Source organism: Pan paniscus, chromosome 5, assembly GCF_029289425.2.
Source record: "Pan paniscus chromosome 5, NHGRI_mPanPan1-v2.0_pri, whole genome shotgun sequence".
NCBI classification, from domain to species: Eukaryota; Metazoa; Chordata; class Mammalia; order Primates; family Hominidae; genus Pan; species Pan paniscus.
In genome coordinates, this window is record NC_073254.2 from 137711796 (window position 1) to 137726508 (window position 14713).

Below are 14713 nucleotides of genomic sequence, written 5' to 3' on the forward strand. Positions count from 1 at the left end.
TTCTAAAAGTTGATGGAGATCCAAAGATGACCTTCAGGTAGTCCATGGGAAAGCACTAATGTTTATTAAGCCCAGTTGTTGCCTTCAGGCATTGTAGGCTTAGGATAAATGAAAATGTACACAATTCTTAACTTATTAATTTGACAGAAGCAAGCATTCTGAATACCATCACCTCCAAAGTTCCTTTGTGACTGCATTTAGTCCCCACTCCTGCCACCTAAACCAGCAACCACTGGTCTGGTTTCTGACTATACTTTTGCTTTTTCTATAAATTTTATATAAAAGGAGTCATACAATATATAGTCTTTTATGTCTTGCTTTGTTTACTTACCATAATATTTTTGAGGTTCGTCTATGTAAAATGCATTAGTTATTCATTGTTTTTTATTGGTGAGTAGTATTTTCTAGATATACCACATTTTGCTTATGCATTTATCGGTTAATGCACATTTGGTTTGTTTCCAGTTTTTGAATAATGCTGTATGACTGTTTGTGTACAAGTTTTTGTGTGGATGTTTGTGTGTTTTCAAGAATTCAGAAAGTCAGAATTCTATCAGATAAATTTAACAAAGAGAGTGAAATAATGAAAAAGAATCAAGCAGAAATTCTGGAGTTGAAAATGCAGTTGACATACTGAAAATGCATCAGAGTCTCTTAATAGCAGAATTGATCAAGCAGAAGAAAGTTATAAGCTTGAAGATAAGCTATTTACAAATACAGAGAGGAGACAAAAGAATGAAACACACCTACAAAATTTAGGAAAAAGCCTCTTGAGGGCAAATCTGAGTTATTGGCCTTAAAGAGGAGATACAGAGAGAGAACGAGATGGGTTACAAAGTTTATTTAAACCTAGAGAACTTCCCAAACCTAGAGAAAAATATCAGCATTCAACTACAGGAAGATTATAGAACACCAAGCAGATTTAACCGAAAGATGACTACTTCAAGGCATTTAATAATCAAACTATGAAAGGTCAAGGATTAAAAAAAAAAAAAGGATCCTAAAAGCAACAAGAGAAAAGAAACAACATACAATAGAGGTTCAACATATCTGGCAGCAGACTTTTCAGTAGAAACCTTACAGGCTGGGAGAGAGTGGCATAACATATTTTAAAAAGTGCTGAAAGAAAGAAACTTTTACCCTAGAATAATAGTATGCCCAGTGAAAATATCCTTCAAACATGAAGAAGAAATAGACTTTCCCAGACAAACGAAAGCTAAGAGATTTTATCAGCACCACACTTTCCCTGCAAGAAATGCTAAGGGGAATTGTTTAATCAAAAAGGAAAAGATGTTAATGAGCAATAAATCATCTGAAGGTACAACTCTCACTGGTAATAGTAAGTACACAGAATGTTACAGAACTGTAACTGTGGTGTATAAAACTGTCAAGTAAAAAGACTAAAAGATGACCCAGTCAATAATAATAACTAAAACAACTTTTCAAAACATAGACAGTACAATAAGATACAAATAAAAACAACAGAAAGTTTTAAAATGGGGAGATGAATGTAAAGTGTACAGTTTTTATTAGTTTTCATTTTGTTTATTTGTTTATACAAGCAGTGTGGTAATCAGCTTAAAATAATGGGTTATAACAGATAGTATTTGCAAGCCTCATGGTAACCTCCAATCAAAAAACTTACAAGAGATACACAAAAAAATAAAAAGCAAGAAATTAAGTCATACCACCAGAGAAAATCACCTTTTCTAAAAGGAGGACAGGAAGGAAGTAAAGAAGGAAGAGAAGACCACAAAACAACCAGAAAACAAATAACAAAATGGCAGGAGTAAGTCCTTATCAATAATAACATTGAATGTAAGTAGACTAAACTCTTCAAAAGACATACAGTGGGCGGATGGATAAAAAACAAGACCCAATGATCTGTTGCCTACCAGAAACACATTTCACCTATAAAGACACACAGACTGAAAATAAAGGGATGGAAAAAGATATTTTATGCCAACGGAAACCCAAAAAGAGCAGGAGTTACTATACTTATATCAGACAAAAGATATTTCAAGACAAAAACTCTAAGAAGAGACCAAGAAGTTCACTATCTAGTGATAAAGGGGTCATTTTAGCAAGAGGATATAACAGTTGTAAATACATATGCACCCAACATTGGAGAACCCAGATATATAAAGCCAATATTAATAGAGCTAAAGAAAGAGAGAGAGACCCCAATACAATAATAGCTAGAGACTTCAACACCCCACTTTCAACACTAGACAGATAGAGACAGAAAATCAACAAGAAACATTGAACTTAATCTGCACTGTAGACCAAATGGATCTAATAGATATTTACAGAACATTTTATCAAATGGCTGCAGAATATACATTCTCCTTGTCAGCACATGAAACATTCACAAGAAGAGACCATATGTTGGGCCACAAAACAAGTCTAAAACATTCACAAACATTGAAATAATATCAAGCATCTTCTCTGACCACAATGGAATAAAACTAGAAATCAATAAGAGGAATTTTGGAAACTATACAAACACCTGGAAACTAATCAGTATGCTCCTGGATTACCAGTGCGTCAATGAAAAAATTAAGAAGGAAATTGAAAAATTTACTGAAACAAGTGGTAATAAAAATACAACATACCAAAACCTATGGGATGCAGCAAAGCAGTACTAACAGGGAAGTTTAAAGATCAGAGCAGAAATGAATGAATTTGAAATGAAAAAGTCTATACAAAAGATAAAAAATTTGGTGGTGTTTTAGAAAAGATAAAATTGAGAAATCTTTAGTTAGACCAAGGAAAAAAACCAGAAGACCCAAATAAATAAATCAGAGATGGAAAGGAGATACTGCAACTGATGATACAGAAATTCAAAGGATCATTAGTGGCTGCAATGAGTAACTATATGCCAATAAATTGGAAAATCTAGAAGAAATAGATAAATTCCTAGACCTACAACCCACCAAGATTGAACCATGAAGAAATCCAAATCCTGAAGAGACCAATAATAAGTGATGAGGTTGAAGCTGAAGTAATGAAAAGTCTTAGAGCAGTGGAAAGCTCACGACTTGATGGCTTCATTGCTGGATTCTACCAAACATTTAAAGAAGAACTAATACCAATTCTACTCAAACTATTCTGCACAATAGAAAGGAGGGAATGCTTACAGATTCATTTTGTGAAGCTAGTATTACCATGTTACCCAAACCACACAAAGACACATCAAAAAAAGAAAATTACAAGCCAGTTTCACTGATAAATGCTCATGAAGAAATCCTCCACAAAATAATGGCAAACCAAATTCAACAATATATTAAAAAGATCATGACCAAGTGGGATTTATCCCAGGGATGCAAGGATGGTTGAACATACACAAATCAATGAATATGATATATTGACAGTATGAAAGATAAAAATCATGATCATTTCAATTGATACTGAAGAAGCATTTGATAAAATTAAACACTTGCATGATAAAAACCCTAAAAAATCTGGGTATAGAAGGAACATACTACAACATAATAAAAGCCATATATGATGGACCGATAGCTACTATCTTTCTGAATGGGGAAAAACTGAAAGCCTTTCCTCCAATAACTGGAACACAAGGATGCCACTTTCACCACTGTTATTTAGCATAGCACTGGCGGTCCTAGCTAGAGCAGTTTAGACCAGAAAAAGAAGGAAAAGGCATCCAGATTGGAAAGGAAGAAGTCCTTCTTTGCAGATGATCTGATCTCAAATTTGGAAAGACCTAAAGATTCCACCAGACAACTATTAGAACAGATAAACACATTCAGTAAAGTTGCAGGATACAAAACCAATGTACAAAAATCAGGAGCATTTCTATATGTCAATAGTGAACAATCTGAAAAAGAAACCAAGAAAGTAATCACATTTTAATAGGTACAAATAAAATTAAATATCTAGGAATTAACCAAAGAAGTGAAAGATCTCTACAATGAATACTATGAAACATTGATGAGAGAAATTAAGGAGGACAGCCAAAAAATGTAAGCCTATTTCCTGTTCATGGATTGGAAGAAGAATCAATATTGTTAAAATGTCCATACTACCCAAAGCAATCTGCAGTCAATGCAAAATATCAATGCAGTCTATCAAAATATCAGTGACATTCTTCACAGAACTAGAAAAAACAATCCGAAAATTTATATGGAATCACAAAAAGACCCAGAATAGCCAAAGCTATTCTAAGCAAAAAGAACAAGACTGGAGGAATCACGTTACCTGACTTCCATTTATACTACAGAGCTATACTTATAGTTACCAAAACAGCATGGTACTGGCATAAAAACAGACACAGACTAATGGCAGAGAATAGACTAATCTAGAGACAATCTAGAGACAAATGCATACATCTCCAGTGAACTCATTTTTTGACAAAGGTGCCCAGAACATACAATGGGAAAAACCAATATCTTCAATAAATGGTACAGGGAAAACTGGATATCCATATGGAAAATAATGAAACTAGAACCCTATCTCTTGCCATATACAAAAATCAAATCAAAATGCATTAAAGACTTTAAGATCTCAAACTAAGCAACTACTACAAGAAAACATTGGGGAAGCTCTCTAGGACATTGAACTGGGCCAAACCCTACAAGCACAGGCAACCAAAGCAAAAATGAACAAATGAGATCACATCAAGTTAAAAAGCTCCTGCACAGCAAAGGAAACAATCAGCAAAGTGAAAAGACAACACAGAGAATGGGAGAAAATATTTGCAAACTACTCATCTGACAAGGGATTAATAACTAGAATACATAAGGAGCTTAAGCAAATCTATAGGAAAAAGATCTGATTTTTTAAATGGGCAAAAGATCTGAATAGATATTTCTCAAAAGAATACATACAGATAGCAAATAGGTATATGCAGAGATGCTCAATATCACTGATCATTGGAGAAATGCAAATTAGACCTACAATAACATATTATCGTAAAATGGCTTTTTTCTAAACAGGTAATAACAGATGCTAATGAGGATGTGGAGAAAGGGAATCCTTGTACACTGTTGATGGGAATGTAATTGGTACAACCAGTGTGAACAGTTTGGAGGTTTCTCTAAAAACTAAACATTGAGCTACCACATGATCCAGTAATCCCACTGCTAGGTATATACCAAAAAGAAAAGAATCTGAACTCCTATGTTTATTGCAGCACTGTTCACAATAGCCAAGATTTGGAAGCAACTGAAGTGTCCATCAGCAGATGAATCGATAAAGAAAATGTACATATGGACCACAGAGTAGTATTCAGCCATAAAAAGAACAAGATCCTGTCATTTGCAGCAACACGGATGAAACTGGAGGCCATTATGTTAAATAAGCCTGTCACAGAAAGACAAACATCACATGTTCTCACCTGTGGGAGCTAAAAATTAAAACAATTGAACTCATGGAGATAGAGAGTAGAAGATGGTTGCTAGAGGCTGGGAAAGATAATGGGGGAGTGAGCCAGCGGGGAAGTGAGGCTGGCTACTGTGTACAAAAAAAAATTGAATAAGATTTTTTTTTTCAAAGTTGTTGTGTCTATTCAGGGTCCTTTGCATTTTTCTACAAATTTTGGGATTGGCTTTTTAATTTAAAAAAACTCTGCTGGGGTTTTGATATGGATTGAATTGAATCTATAGCTCAATTTGGGGAAAGTTGCCTTCTTAACAATATTGAGTCTTCCAGTTCATGAACATAGTATATTTCTCCATTTATTTGGGTTCTAATTTTCTTTTTTTTTTTTTTTGAGATGGAGTCTCGCTCTATCGCCCAGGCTGGAGTGCAGTGGCGTGATCTCAGCTCACTGCAGACTCTGCCTCCCGGGTTTATGCCATTCTCCTGCCTCAGCCTCCCGAGTAGCTGGGACTACAGGCGCCCGCCACCGCGCCTGGCTAATTTTTTGCATTTTTAGTAGAGATGAGGTTTCACTGTGTTAGCCAGGATGGTCTCGATCTCTTGACCTCGTGATCCACCTGCCTCGGCCTCCCAAAGTGCTGGGATTACAGGCGTGAGCCACCACGCCCGGCCGGGTTCTAATTTTCTTAAATAATATTTTGCAGTTTCGGGGTATAGAATTTCTACTTCTTTTGTTAAATTTACTCCTAGGTATTCTTTTTGATGCTGTTGTTAATGGAATTATGTTCTTAATTTTCAGGTTGTTTGTTAATACTTAGAAATACACTTGTTTCTTAATATTGATTTTATATCCTGCAACCTTCCTAAGATACAAGTTCACCTAACCTAGTAGCTCTTTTTGTAGAGACTTAGGATTTTCTAAATACAGGATCATGTTGTCTATAAATAAAGATTACTCCTGCTGTCTCTGCTCAGGTTATTTTTTTATTTAATTTTTTAGTCTGGCTTATGTCTACACAGCTTAGTGGTAAGCCAATGATTTCCACATTGGTTATGCTTAGATACCTTAAATTTGTAAGGCTTCCATGATTTCTGGTTTTGGAAACTGAATTTAAAGTTGCCACCAGTTCTCAAGTTTCCTTGGCTTTTGATTTTCACTGGACTTTCTTCCTGCCCTGTCCACTACCCTGCTTCCCCTCCTAGTATGTATGTTATTTCCCAGTCGGCCATGGATATGTGAGAGTTTATCTGAGCCCTTATTTCCTGGATCTCACTGTTAAATTTCTTGCCATTGTATTAACTGGGGCTACAACCTCAGGCAAGTAAAGCTGTGGGTTTTCCTATTTGTTCTCTTTTGAATTTCCCACCTTTAACTGTCAAACCATGGATTTCCATTGTTCCTTTTCCTTCTTGCCTACACCCTCCAGTTCCAGAATGAGTCCATATCTTTTGGCAGCAAGTAGCAAATCATCTAATTTTTGCTGTCAGAGCTATACTGGTAAAATGTAAGTTCTCTCCAGTTGATTGGGGTGGGCATTGGGAGCAGTCCCAGGCAAGAAGGCCATAGACCTTTGCCATTCTTACTGAAAGCTCTAGCTTTTTTTTTGTTGTTTTCTTTAAGAATAATTGTCCGCCTTTGGTCAGTATCTAGTGTTCTTGAATGGTTGGTTTTGTCCAGTTTAACACGTTTTTTATAGAGAAGATTTGCCACCCTCTTTACATCACTATTGGTTTGGAGTTCCTTCTTGTCATTTAATGGAAGATAATTTATTACTTCTTAGGTAATACAGGAATGTGTGTTCCTCTGCTTGGCCCATTCACTCTACCAGTATGGACTTTTAGAAGGACTTTGTTACGGAAATAATTTTTTCAATAGTACTGCTGGACAGGACTGCCTGATCCAGTTTCCTTATTTGACAAATGAAGGAATTTAGCCCTGGAGAGATTGTATAACAGACAAGTTAGTGGCAGAATTGAGGATATTAACAACTATTGGAACCTTAGTCTCTTGGATTATAGTATCTTTTTTCTGTACTCTTCAAATTTTATTTTTAAGCTATTGAAACACCCTTGTCCTTTTTTTCCCCAAGTCAGGTCTCATATGGAAACCAGTTCATGAAAGAGATAAAAATTGACCTTGTCCTTGTTGAGGCAGATGCTTGGTCTCCTTTTCCTCTCTGAGGCTGCTCTGGCTCTGGGGACCAAGGAAGACATTTGTAATGTATGGCTAGGAGTTGGTCTTTTTGGGTTCATAGCTGTAAAATGAGGTGCATGAGGGAAGGAAGGAGAATAGATACTTTTTAAATTTCCTTTTCATCTCTGAAGTTATTCGATTCTGTGGCCAGAATCAAGCAGTCACACCTTTAGAACTGTAGTACCTTTCCCAGGATTCCAAGAGAACACCTACATTGAGTCTTAAAAGATACATGTGATTTTGGGGGCACCTATTGGGTATAGTGTGGGAGGTGGGTTACCCTTTCTTATCAGGTAATCAATCCAGTTAAACAGACTTTTGAGAAAACTTCCACATTTGGAATGAGCATAGATATTAAAGTATGTATTACAGAGTTGGGGGTGGGGCATGGAGACATACAGATAAAACTTCTGAAGAAAACAGGTAGTTTAAAGAACCAATTTGATTAATACATTTTGCCCTTGATCTGTGTGTTTCTGTGTGTGTGTGTGTGCACATGCAGTGCATGTTAAGTTCATGTGTATTTATTTATTTCCAAGGTTCAAATGGTTGTCCTGATCCTGATTTAGTATTGAAGTTCGGTCCTGTGGACAGCACATTAGGCTTTCTTCCCTGGCACATCAGATTGACTGAGATTGTGTAAGTAATTAAAAGCATACTGACTTTGTTTAGATTCAGCAAGTGTTTCTTGAGTTCAGCACTGTACTAGATCTGGTGGGGATTTCCAAAGAATTATAATACTGGATCCTTTACCTCAGTTATTTCACAGTACCACTGGTAAAATAAAGTCATACATAAATGAGTTAGACACAAGAGAGTGTATAGTTGTGCAGGTGTTTGGTATTGCCACTGATTACCTTAGGATATCAGGAGTGAGAGATAAGGGTGTGGCTTGATCCGCAGATACATAAAATGGGTAGTTTTCTTATTTAGAGAAAAGGCGAGAAGGGGGGAAAAAGAAAACCTGGGGTGTGTTTTAAAGAAATAAGGAACTAGCCACACCAGAGCAGACAGTGTTAGGCAGTAGTATGAGATGAAATCAAATAGTTCAGAGGTGTCAAGGCTCAGAAATCTTTAAATGCCAGCATAGGAATGTGTGTAGTGGTAGGCAGGCAATAGGAAACATGTTGAGCCTGTGTACTATGTGGGAATGGTGATTTTGGAAGATTTGTTCAGCAGCTTATGCACTAGAGTGGATTGAATTTGGGAAGGGATGAGATTAAAAAGACAAGTGAAGAGGCCATAACTATAATTTAAGGGAGAATACATTGAAGAGAATGAAATTGCTTATTTAGAACAGTTTAGGCAAACTTTTTTTGTAAAGGGCCAGATAGTAAATATTTTAGGCTTTTCAGGCCGTACAGTCACTTGCAACTGCTCCTCTCTATTGCATCTATGCAACTCTGCTGCTATAGCTAAACAACCATGGATGATATGTAAACAAGCATTGTGACCGTGTTCTGATAAAACTTTGTTTACAAAAACAAGTATCAGGCTCCTGGGCTGTATTTGCTGACCCCTAATTTAGAATAAAGGAGAGACATAGTAGCCTTAAAATATATGTAAATGCTGGGTCTTGGAGAATACTACAAATTCTCTCTCTCATGACAGGTATTTACCACGTATAATTGCAGGCATAGCACTTTACTAATTGTGATAAAATTAGAGATGAAATGACTCCTAAGTTTTTAAGCTTAAGTGACTAAGTGATTATGATATTATTGAGAGGAAACCAGAAAGTGAAGGGAATATTCATTTTTGAAGGGAAGATGCAGATGATTTTGAGGCCATAGTCTATTTGGATGGATACACTTAGTGTAGAACAGATAAAGATGTAGAATTGATGCTTGAGTGAGAAGTCAAGGCTAAAGATGTATGTTTGGGGATCATCATAACCTAGGAAGTAGTTGAACCTGTGAGAATATAGAGTATCTCTCCCAGGTGTATGAAGGGGTCTTTTAAGCTTGTGGGCAGGAGGGACAGAGTATGAAAAAGAGAAGAGAACGTGTAGCATGTTAGAGTTGGAAAGGACTCTAAATCATCTGGTCCCACTTTCTCATTTTATAGATAAGGAAAATAGGGAAGAGAGACATTGTTCAAGCTTGTCACAAAGTGAATTAGAACCCAGATCTCCAGACTCAGAGTTTCTTTATGGTGGGAGTATGTTTCTCTTACCTGGTTTTCTCCAAGGGTTTTCAAGTCATTTCAGGTTGTCTCCAAGTATGGCAGCAGTGATGCTGTGTACAGTTGGGAGTGGTTTGGAGGGAAGAACAGGATTTTGGTTTGAATCTTGACTATGCAGCTCTATAACTTGACTTTGGAAAGTTATTTAAACTCTCTATATTTGTACAAAGGGCATGTTAATGTGGAGTTGAGAATTTAAATCTGATAATGGACAAGATATGAAGCACATAACAGGCTCTTCCTTTGACCTATGTACATGTCTATGATAGCTATATCACATTATACTGAGGTTTGCTTTGTATTTGTGTACCCTCTACGAGACTGAGCACTGTGATGGCAGGGAAAATGTTAATCATAATACAGAGAAGGGAAGGGTGGGGTTCTGACAGAACAGACTGAGAAATAGCAACAGAGCTTCTGAGGCATTGAGGAGTAGTGGCACTATATTTATTGAAGAGTCGTAGGAGATGAGGTTGATGGAAGGGGTAAGATGAGGAAGACTTAGGAAAGTTGAGAGTTTGAGGACATTTGAAGCAAGCTTTAGCAAGAATAATGCATTAAATTTGTTCTTTGAGCATATTATTTCAGAGGTGTGAATAAGACTTAAGGTTGATAGCAGAGATTATTAAGAGATCATGAGGAATTAGAAGTGGATGACTTATTTCAGAATTTCTGGCAGTCTGAGGAAGGATAAAGAAAAGTATAGCTAAAGACAGGCAGGAGTCCTTTCAAGGTAGGTTTGTTCACTTTTTTTGTGGTGCATGTGACTGTAGGACTCTGACTGTGACTCTTCTATTCTGACCAGGTGTTTGACCCTGATACTATTTGGAATTCCCACATTATAAAGCTACATAAATTACAGATGTTTTTCATGTTACTTACTTAAAATTAATAGTTACTTCTAATACATAAAAGGGAACCCTCTGATTGTGTATTCAGTCTATCTTTAAAGTGCTTATTTTCACACTGTAATTGCCCTTGAGTAATTGGAAATGGTGGAGATAAGTGTTGATTTCTAGGTTGCTCACAACATGGCTACAATATTTCATCATGTTTGGATGCTGTGTGGCTCTGCCCAACATTAAGCATGGCTTTCCTAAACTACGTAATATTGGCTTTACTCTGACCAAGGAGAAATTCTTTAATGGATTTAAATGAGATCCTTTATACATAGATCTCTAGCTTTGCATTAATCTGAGCTTACGCTTTAACAAGTTATGAATCTCTCATTACTAGTTGCTTTTCTTGTGGAAAAAGAAGCATATTAATTTTTAAGTTGATGATGACATTGTGTGTCCTTGTCATCTCATTGTCCACAATGAGCTGAACAATCTTAGTAGAATTGTTTGGCATATTCTGCTTATAATTTACCCTCAGAGCAGAGGGAATAGCTATCTTCAATGAACACTCGTCAATAAACAGTGAGTGCCACTACCCCTCGGTGCTTCAGAGGCTCTCTGCTATTTCCCAGTCAGTTCTGTCAGGGCCCCACCCTTTCAGTCTACATATTATGATTAAGACATTTTCCGTGCCTGTCATGGTGCTGTCTGGTGGAGGATAATTTAGTGTATTCTATTCTTAACTTCTTTTTGGTCCTTATCTTCTGGTTCCCCCCTACATTACAGTGTATATCTAATTGCTTTTCTCCCCCCGTGTTTTCTTTTCAGCTCTTTGCCTTCCCACCTAAACATCAGTTATGAGGACTTTTTCTCTGCCCTTCGTCAATATGCAGCCTGTGAACAGCGTCTGGGAAAGTAGTGGTCATTGGTTGCATAATTTGATTTGAGGCTTGTGGAGGAAAGGACCCAAGTGACTCTGATGTTTACAAAGCACCTATGAAACCCTGTACACACCTAGTTCATAATCCTCATAATTTATCAACAAACACAAAAAAGTGTCTTACTTGAGAGTGAGTGTGTGTGTGTGCGTGTGCACGTGCACACATGTGCACGTTTGTATGTATGGAAATAAACTTATAAATGGGGACGTATTGGAGAAGGAAATACATAGACCTACAACTTTGAGCAAATAGCAGTGATGTTTTAGGAACTGAAATGTCACACTTAAAGTCTTCAGCCCAGCTACTTCCCTATTTTTGTGGGGAGAAGAGGGCCTGATTAGAACTGTTCTGGTTGTGTTTGGCGGGAGGGGAATAATTTTTGTTCAGTCCTTCTTAGTGACCAAACTTTAATTTTTAAGAATAATATATTGACTTACTGAACTGAAGCATTCTGAGTTGAAAGGAGCTCCAGAGGAGTGGAGTTCTGTGTTGCTCACATGTTAAAATCTTGCTCACCTTCAGAGCAGAGGGAATACCTATCTTCAGATATCCGTCCATTTTCATCTCTTAATTGTAGTCAAAAGTATGACTTGAGAGTGTTGCTCTGGTATTCTGGGTTCTGAAGTCTGGTATTCTGGTATTCTGGGTTCAAAAGTATGACTTGAGAATGTTGCTCTGGTATTCTGAGAGTTGCTCTGTATTCTGGGTTCTGAAGATTATTTGAAAAATAACTCCTACTACATTGAAATGCAGACTTTTAAAAATTTAAACATTGGATTAGGCAGTCAAAAAAACCAAGCAAGCATAAAAGGTCAATAAGTTGTAATCTTGATAGTAAAGGTGGAAAACTTATTATAAATGGAAAGAAAGTTTTGATTTCCTTTTTTGTTTGACGGGCAGTATGCCATATTATACCCAAAGTTCTTTTAAAAAATATTTCCATCAACTATTTTTATTTAAAATAAACATTTGAGGGAAGTTACCAAGGCAGCTTTTTTCCTCAAAAGTAACCTGTTCCTCTTTGGAATAGCACATTTTAGGGGCATGGTTAATACCTGAGATTTTTACTCAGTAAATCCTGATGGTTACTGTGTGTAAAATATCTTTAAGTAGGATTGAAGGCCTCTGTGGGGGAATAAAATATTACCAAAGTCTATAAAAATAAATTTTACATGTTCTCTTTTATGACAGAGAGCAGCACTGGTTCTGTTATTTTTAAAATGAATAATTGATTTCTTGATAGGTGTTTAATATTTCTTCCCTCACTGCTGATTCTTAGATAGAAACCATTCTTTATATTTGATAGACTGTTTTCAGAAAACCCTTATCAACAAGTGTACAATACTTATCTAAAACTATACATTTAGAATGGAGCAGTTTAATACTAGATCTCAGAAGTTTTGAAAAATAGCAAAGAAGACTGGATTTGGAAAGCACGGTCTACAATTGGTTGTTAAATTCTGAAGCTATGAAGAATAAATGTTTCAACTTTGGATTATGAAACCCCATTTATGATTTTTTAAATACACTTGAAATAAAAATGATTAAACTAAATTTTGGTCCAGTGACATTACTTTGCACTGCATAATCCATTATACGTTGTATGACTTTTTTTTGGTTTTAATTTATTACTGAGAGTTTTGTGTGAAGCTACAGCATATCTAATCAGAGAATTTCTGATTCCTTATACTGTGATTATATTATATTGAGGCATTTGTAGTGCAGCTGAAGACTGAATTTATGCCTTTTGTAAACATGATAGGTATAAATGTCTTATAAACATTCTGGAGTATGTATAGCTTTAATGAATGAAATTTAATGGACCTGATTAAAATGAAGGGATTTAATCGTTGTTAAAGTTAAGTTAGTCAAATAAATTACCTACTGGAATATAGCCCAAGCCAGTAAAGGTTTAATATTTGCATTTTCATGCTTTTATTTTCTCCTTCCATTCATAAGTATATACTTGAAAGTACATCTGTAGCCTATGATTTGAGTCTCTTGAAGTTCTAGGAAGAGGCAAACTACAAACTACTAGGATTCTGATTTCAGATGTAGTCATTCCAGAACCTTCTCTTTATGAGTTCACCTGCTAGTACAATCTCCACAACTTGAATGGCATTGGTTGTTCTATAATTCCTGCCAAAAGCATCACAAGTTGTACATCATCAGGGCTCCCTTTGCACTCCCAAGAAGAACTGGTAATTTTAAACAAAAGTATGTGTCTTTATTTGTATTGGAAAATACTGTCTTTAAATTGTTTCTTGTTGACACTCCCCACAATGGAAAAATTACCGAATTAAACCTGTTTTATGGATGGCAGCTTGGAGCATAGCAAGAAGTTGGAGGATTTGAATTCCATTCCCAGTTCTCATTGTGTTTTGTTTCTTAAAACTATAATAATCGGTTACTGTTATAAAGTTTAAAAGGTGGTTTTAATGTGAATAGCAAATTCTGGTATATCGTGACTAACGCTTAAGAATGCCTGTCTTTGAGAGGAAGGTGTTATAATATTAATGAACAGTGCCAAATACACTGTGCATATCTACAATTTAATCTTTGATTGTATGTTACTGGATTAGCTCCCTCCTCCTGTGTGATGGTACCATGCATAGAGTCAATCAAATCCTTGTGATGTTTTGTATGGACTTTGACAACATGTAAATAATGTGTAAAGCCAGTTTTTATGATTAAGGAATCAAATTTATTGAATTTTATTATTGAAAGTTGAAACTTAACATGTATGAACAAAAACCAATAAAAGAATATACTCTTTTCATTGACTATAGTATTATGTGAATGCTACATTTATTCTGAACACTTAGGGGCTGCAAAAATGTAATAAGAAATGCATATGACTAGATAGCAATACTGTTTTTTTTAGATGGTATGCTCTTGATTGAAATATATTCTCACTTTTACCAGGTTAAACATTTGCAATCTTATAATGTTACTTGCTTTTTGATAGATAATAGTGAAATAAATTCAGCTTTGCCATTGCTAGAGTTGTCAAAATTCCACAGTAATTAAAATTTGAATTTTTACCGAATATGAAATTTCCAAATTAAAAACGTATATGTGTACTCTTTTAAAAAGGAATTTGATAGTTCTTGTCAAATGAGAAAATTTAAAGGTAAGAGTTATGGTTTGTCTTATGCTGCATAGACTATTCACCTCCTAACTTGAAGGTCTAATCATAAGACAATTGTTTT

At 35.8% G+C, this 14713-nt stretch overlaps 1 protein-coding gene across 1 annotated transcript in view; it reads left to right on the forward strand.

The window, feature by feature from the left end:
• NUS1 (NUS1 dehydrodolichyl diphosphate synthase subunit) overlaps positions 1–14284 on the forward strand; it is a 34085-nt gene extending 19801 nt beyond the window's left edge. Inside the window, exons 4-5 of the mRNA XM_034962762.3 lie at positions 8077–8176; positions 11389–14284. Coding sequence (XP_034818653.1) covers positions 8077–8176; positions 11389–11479 — 191 coding nt within the window. The 3' untranslated portion in view covers positions 11480–14284. The remainder of the gene's footprint in view (positions 1–8076; positions 8177–11388) is intronic.
• The last annotated feature ends 429 nt before the right edge of the window (positions 14285–14713 follow it).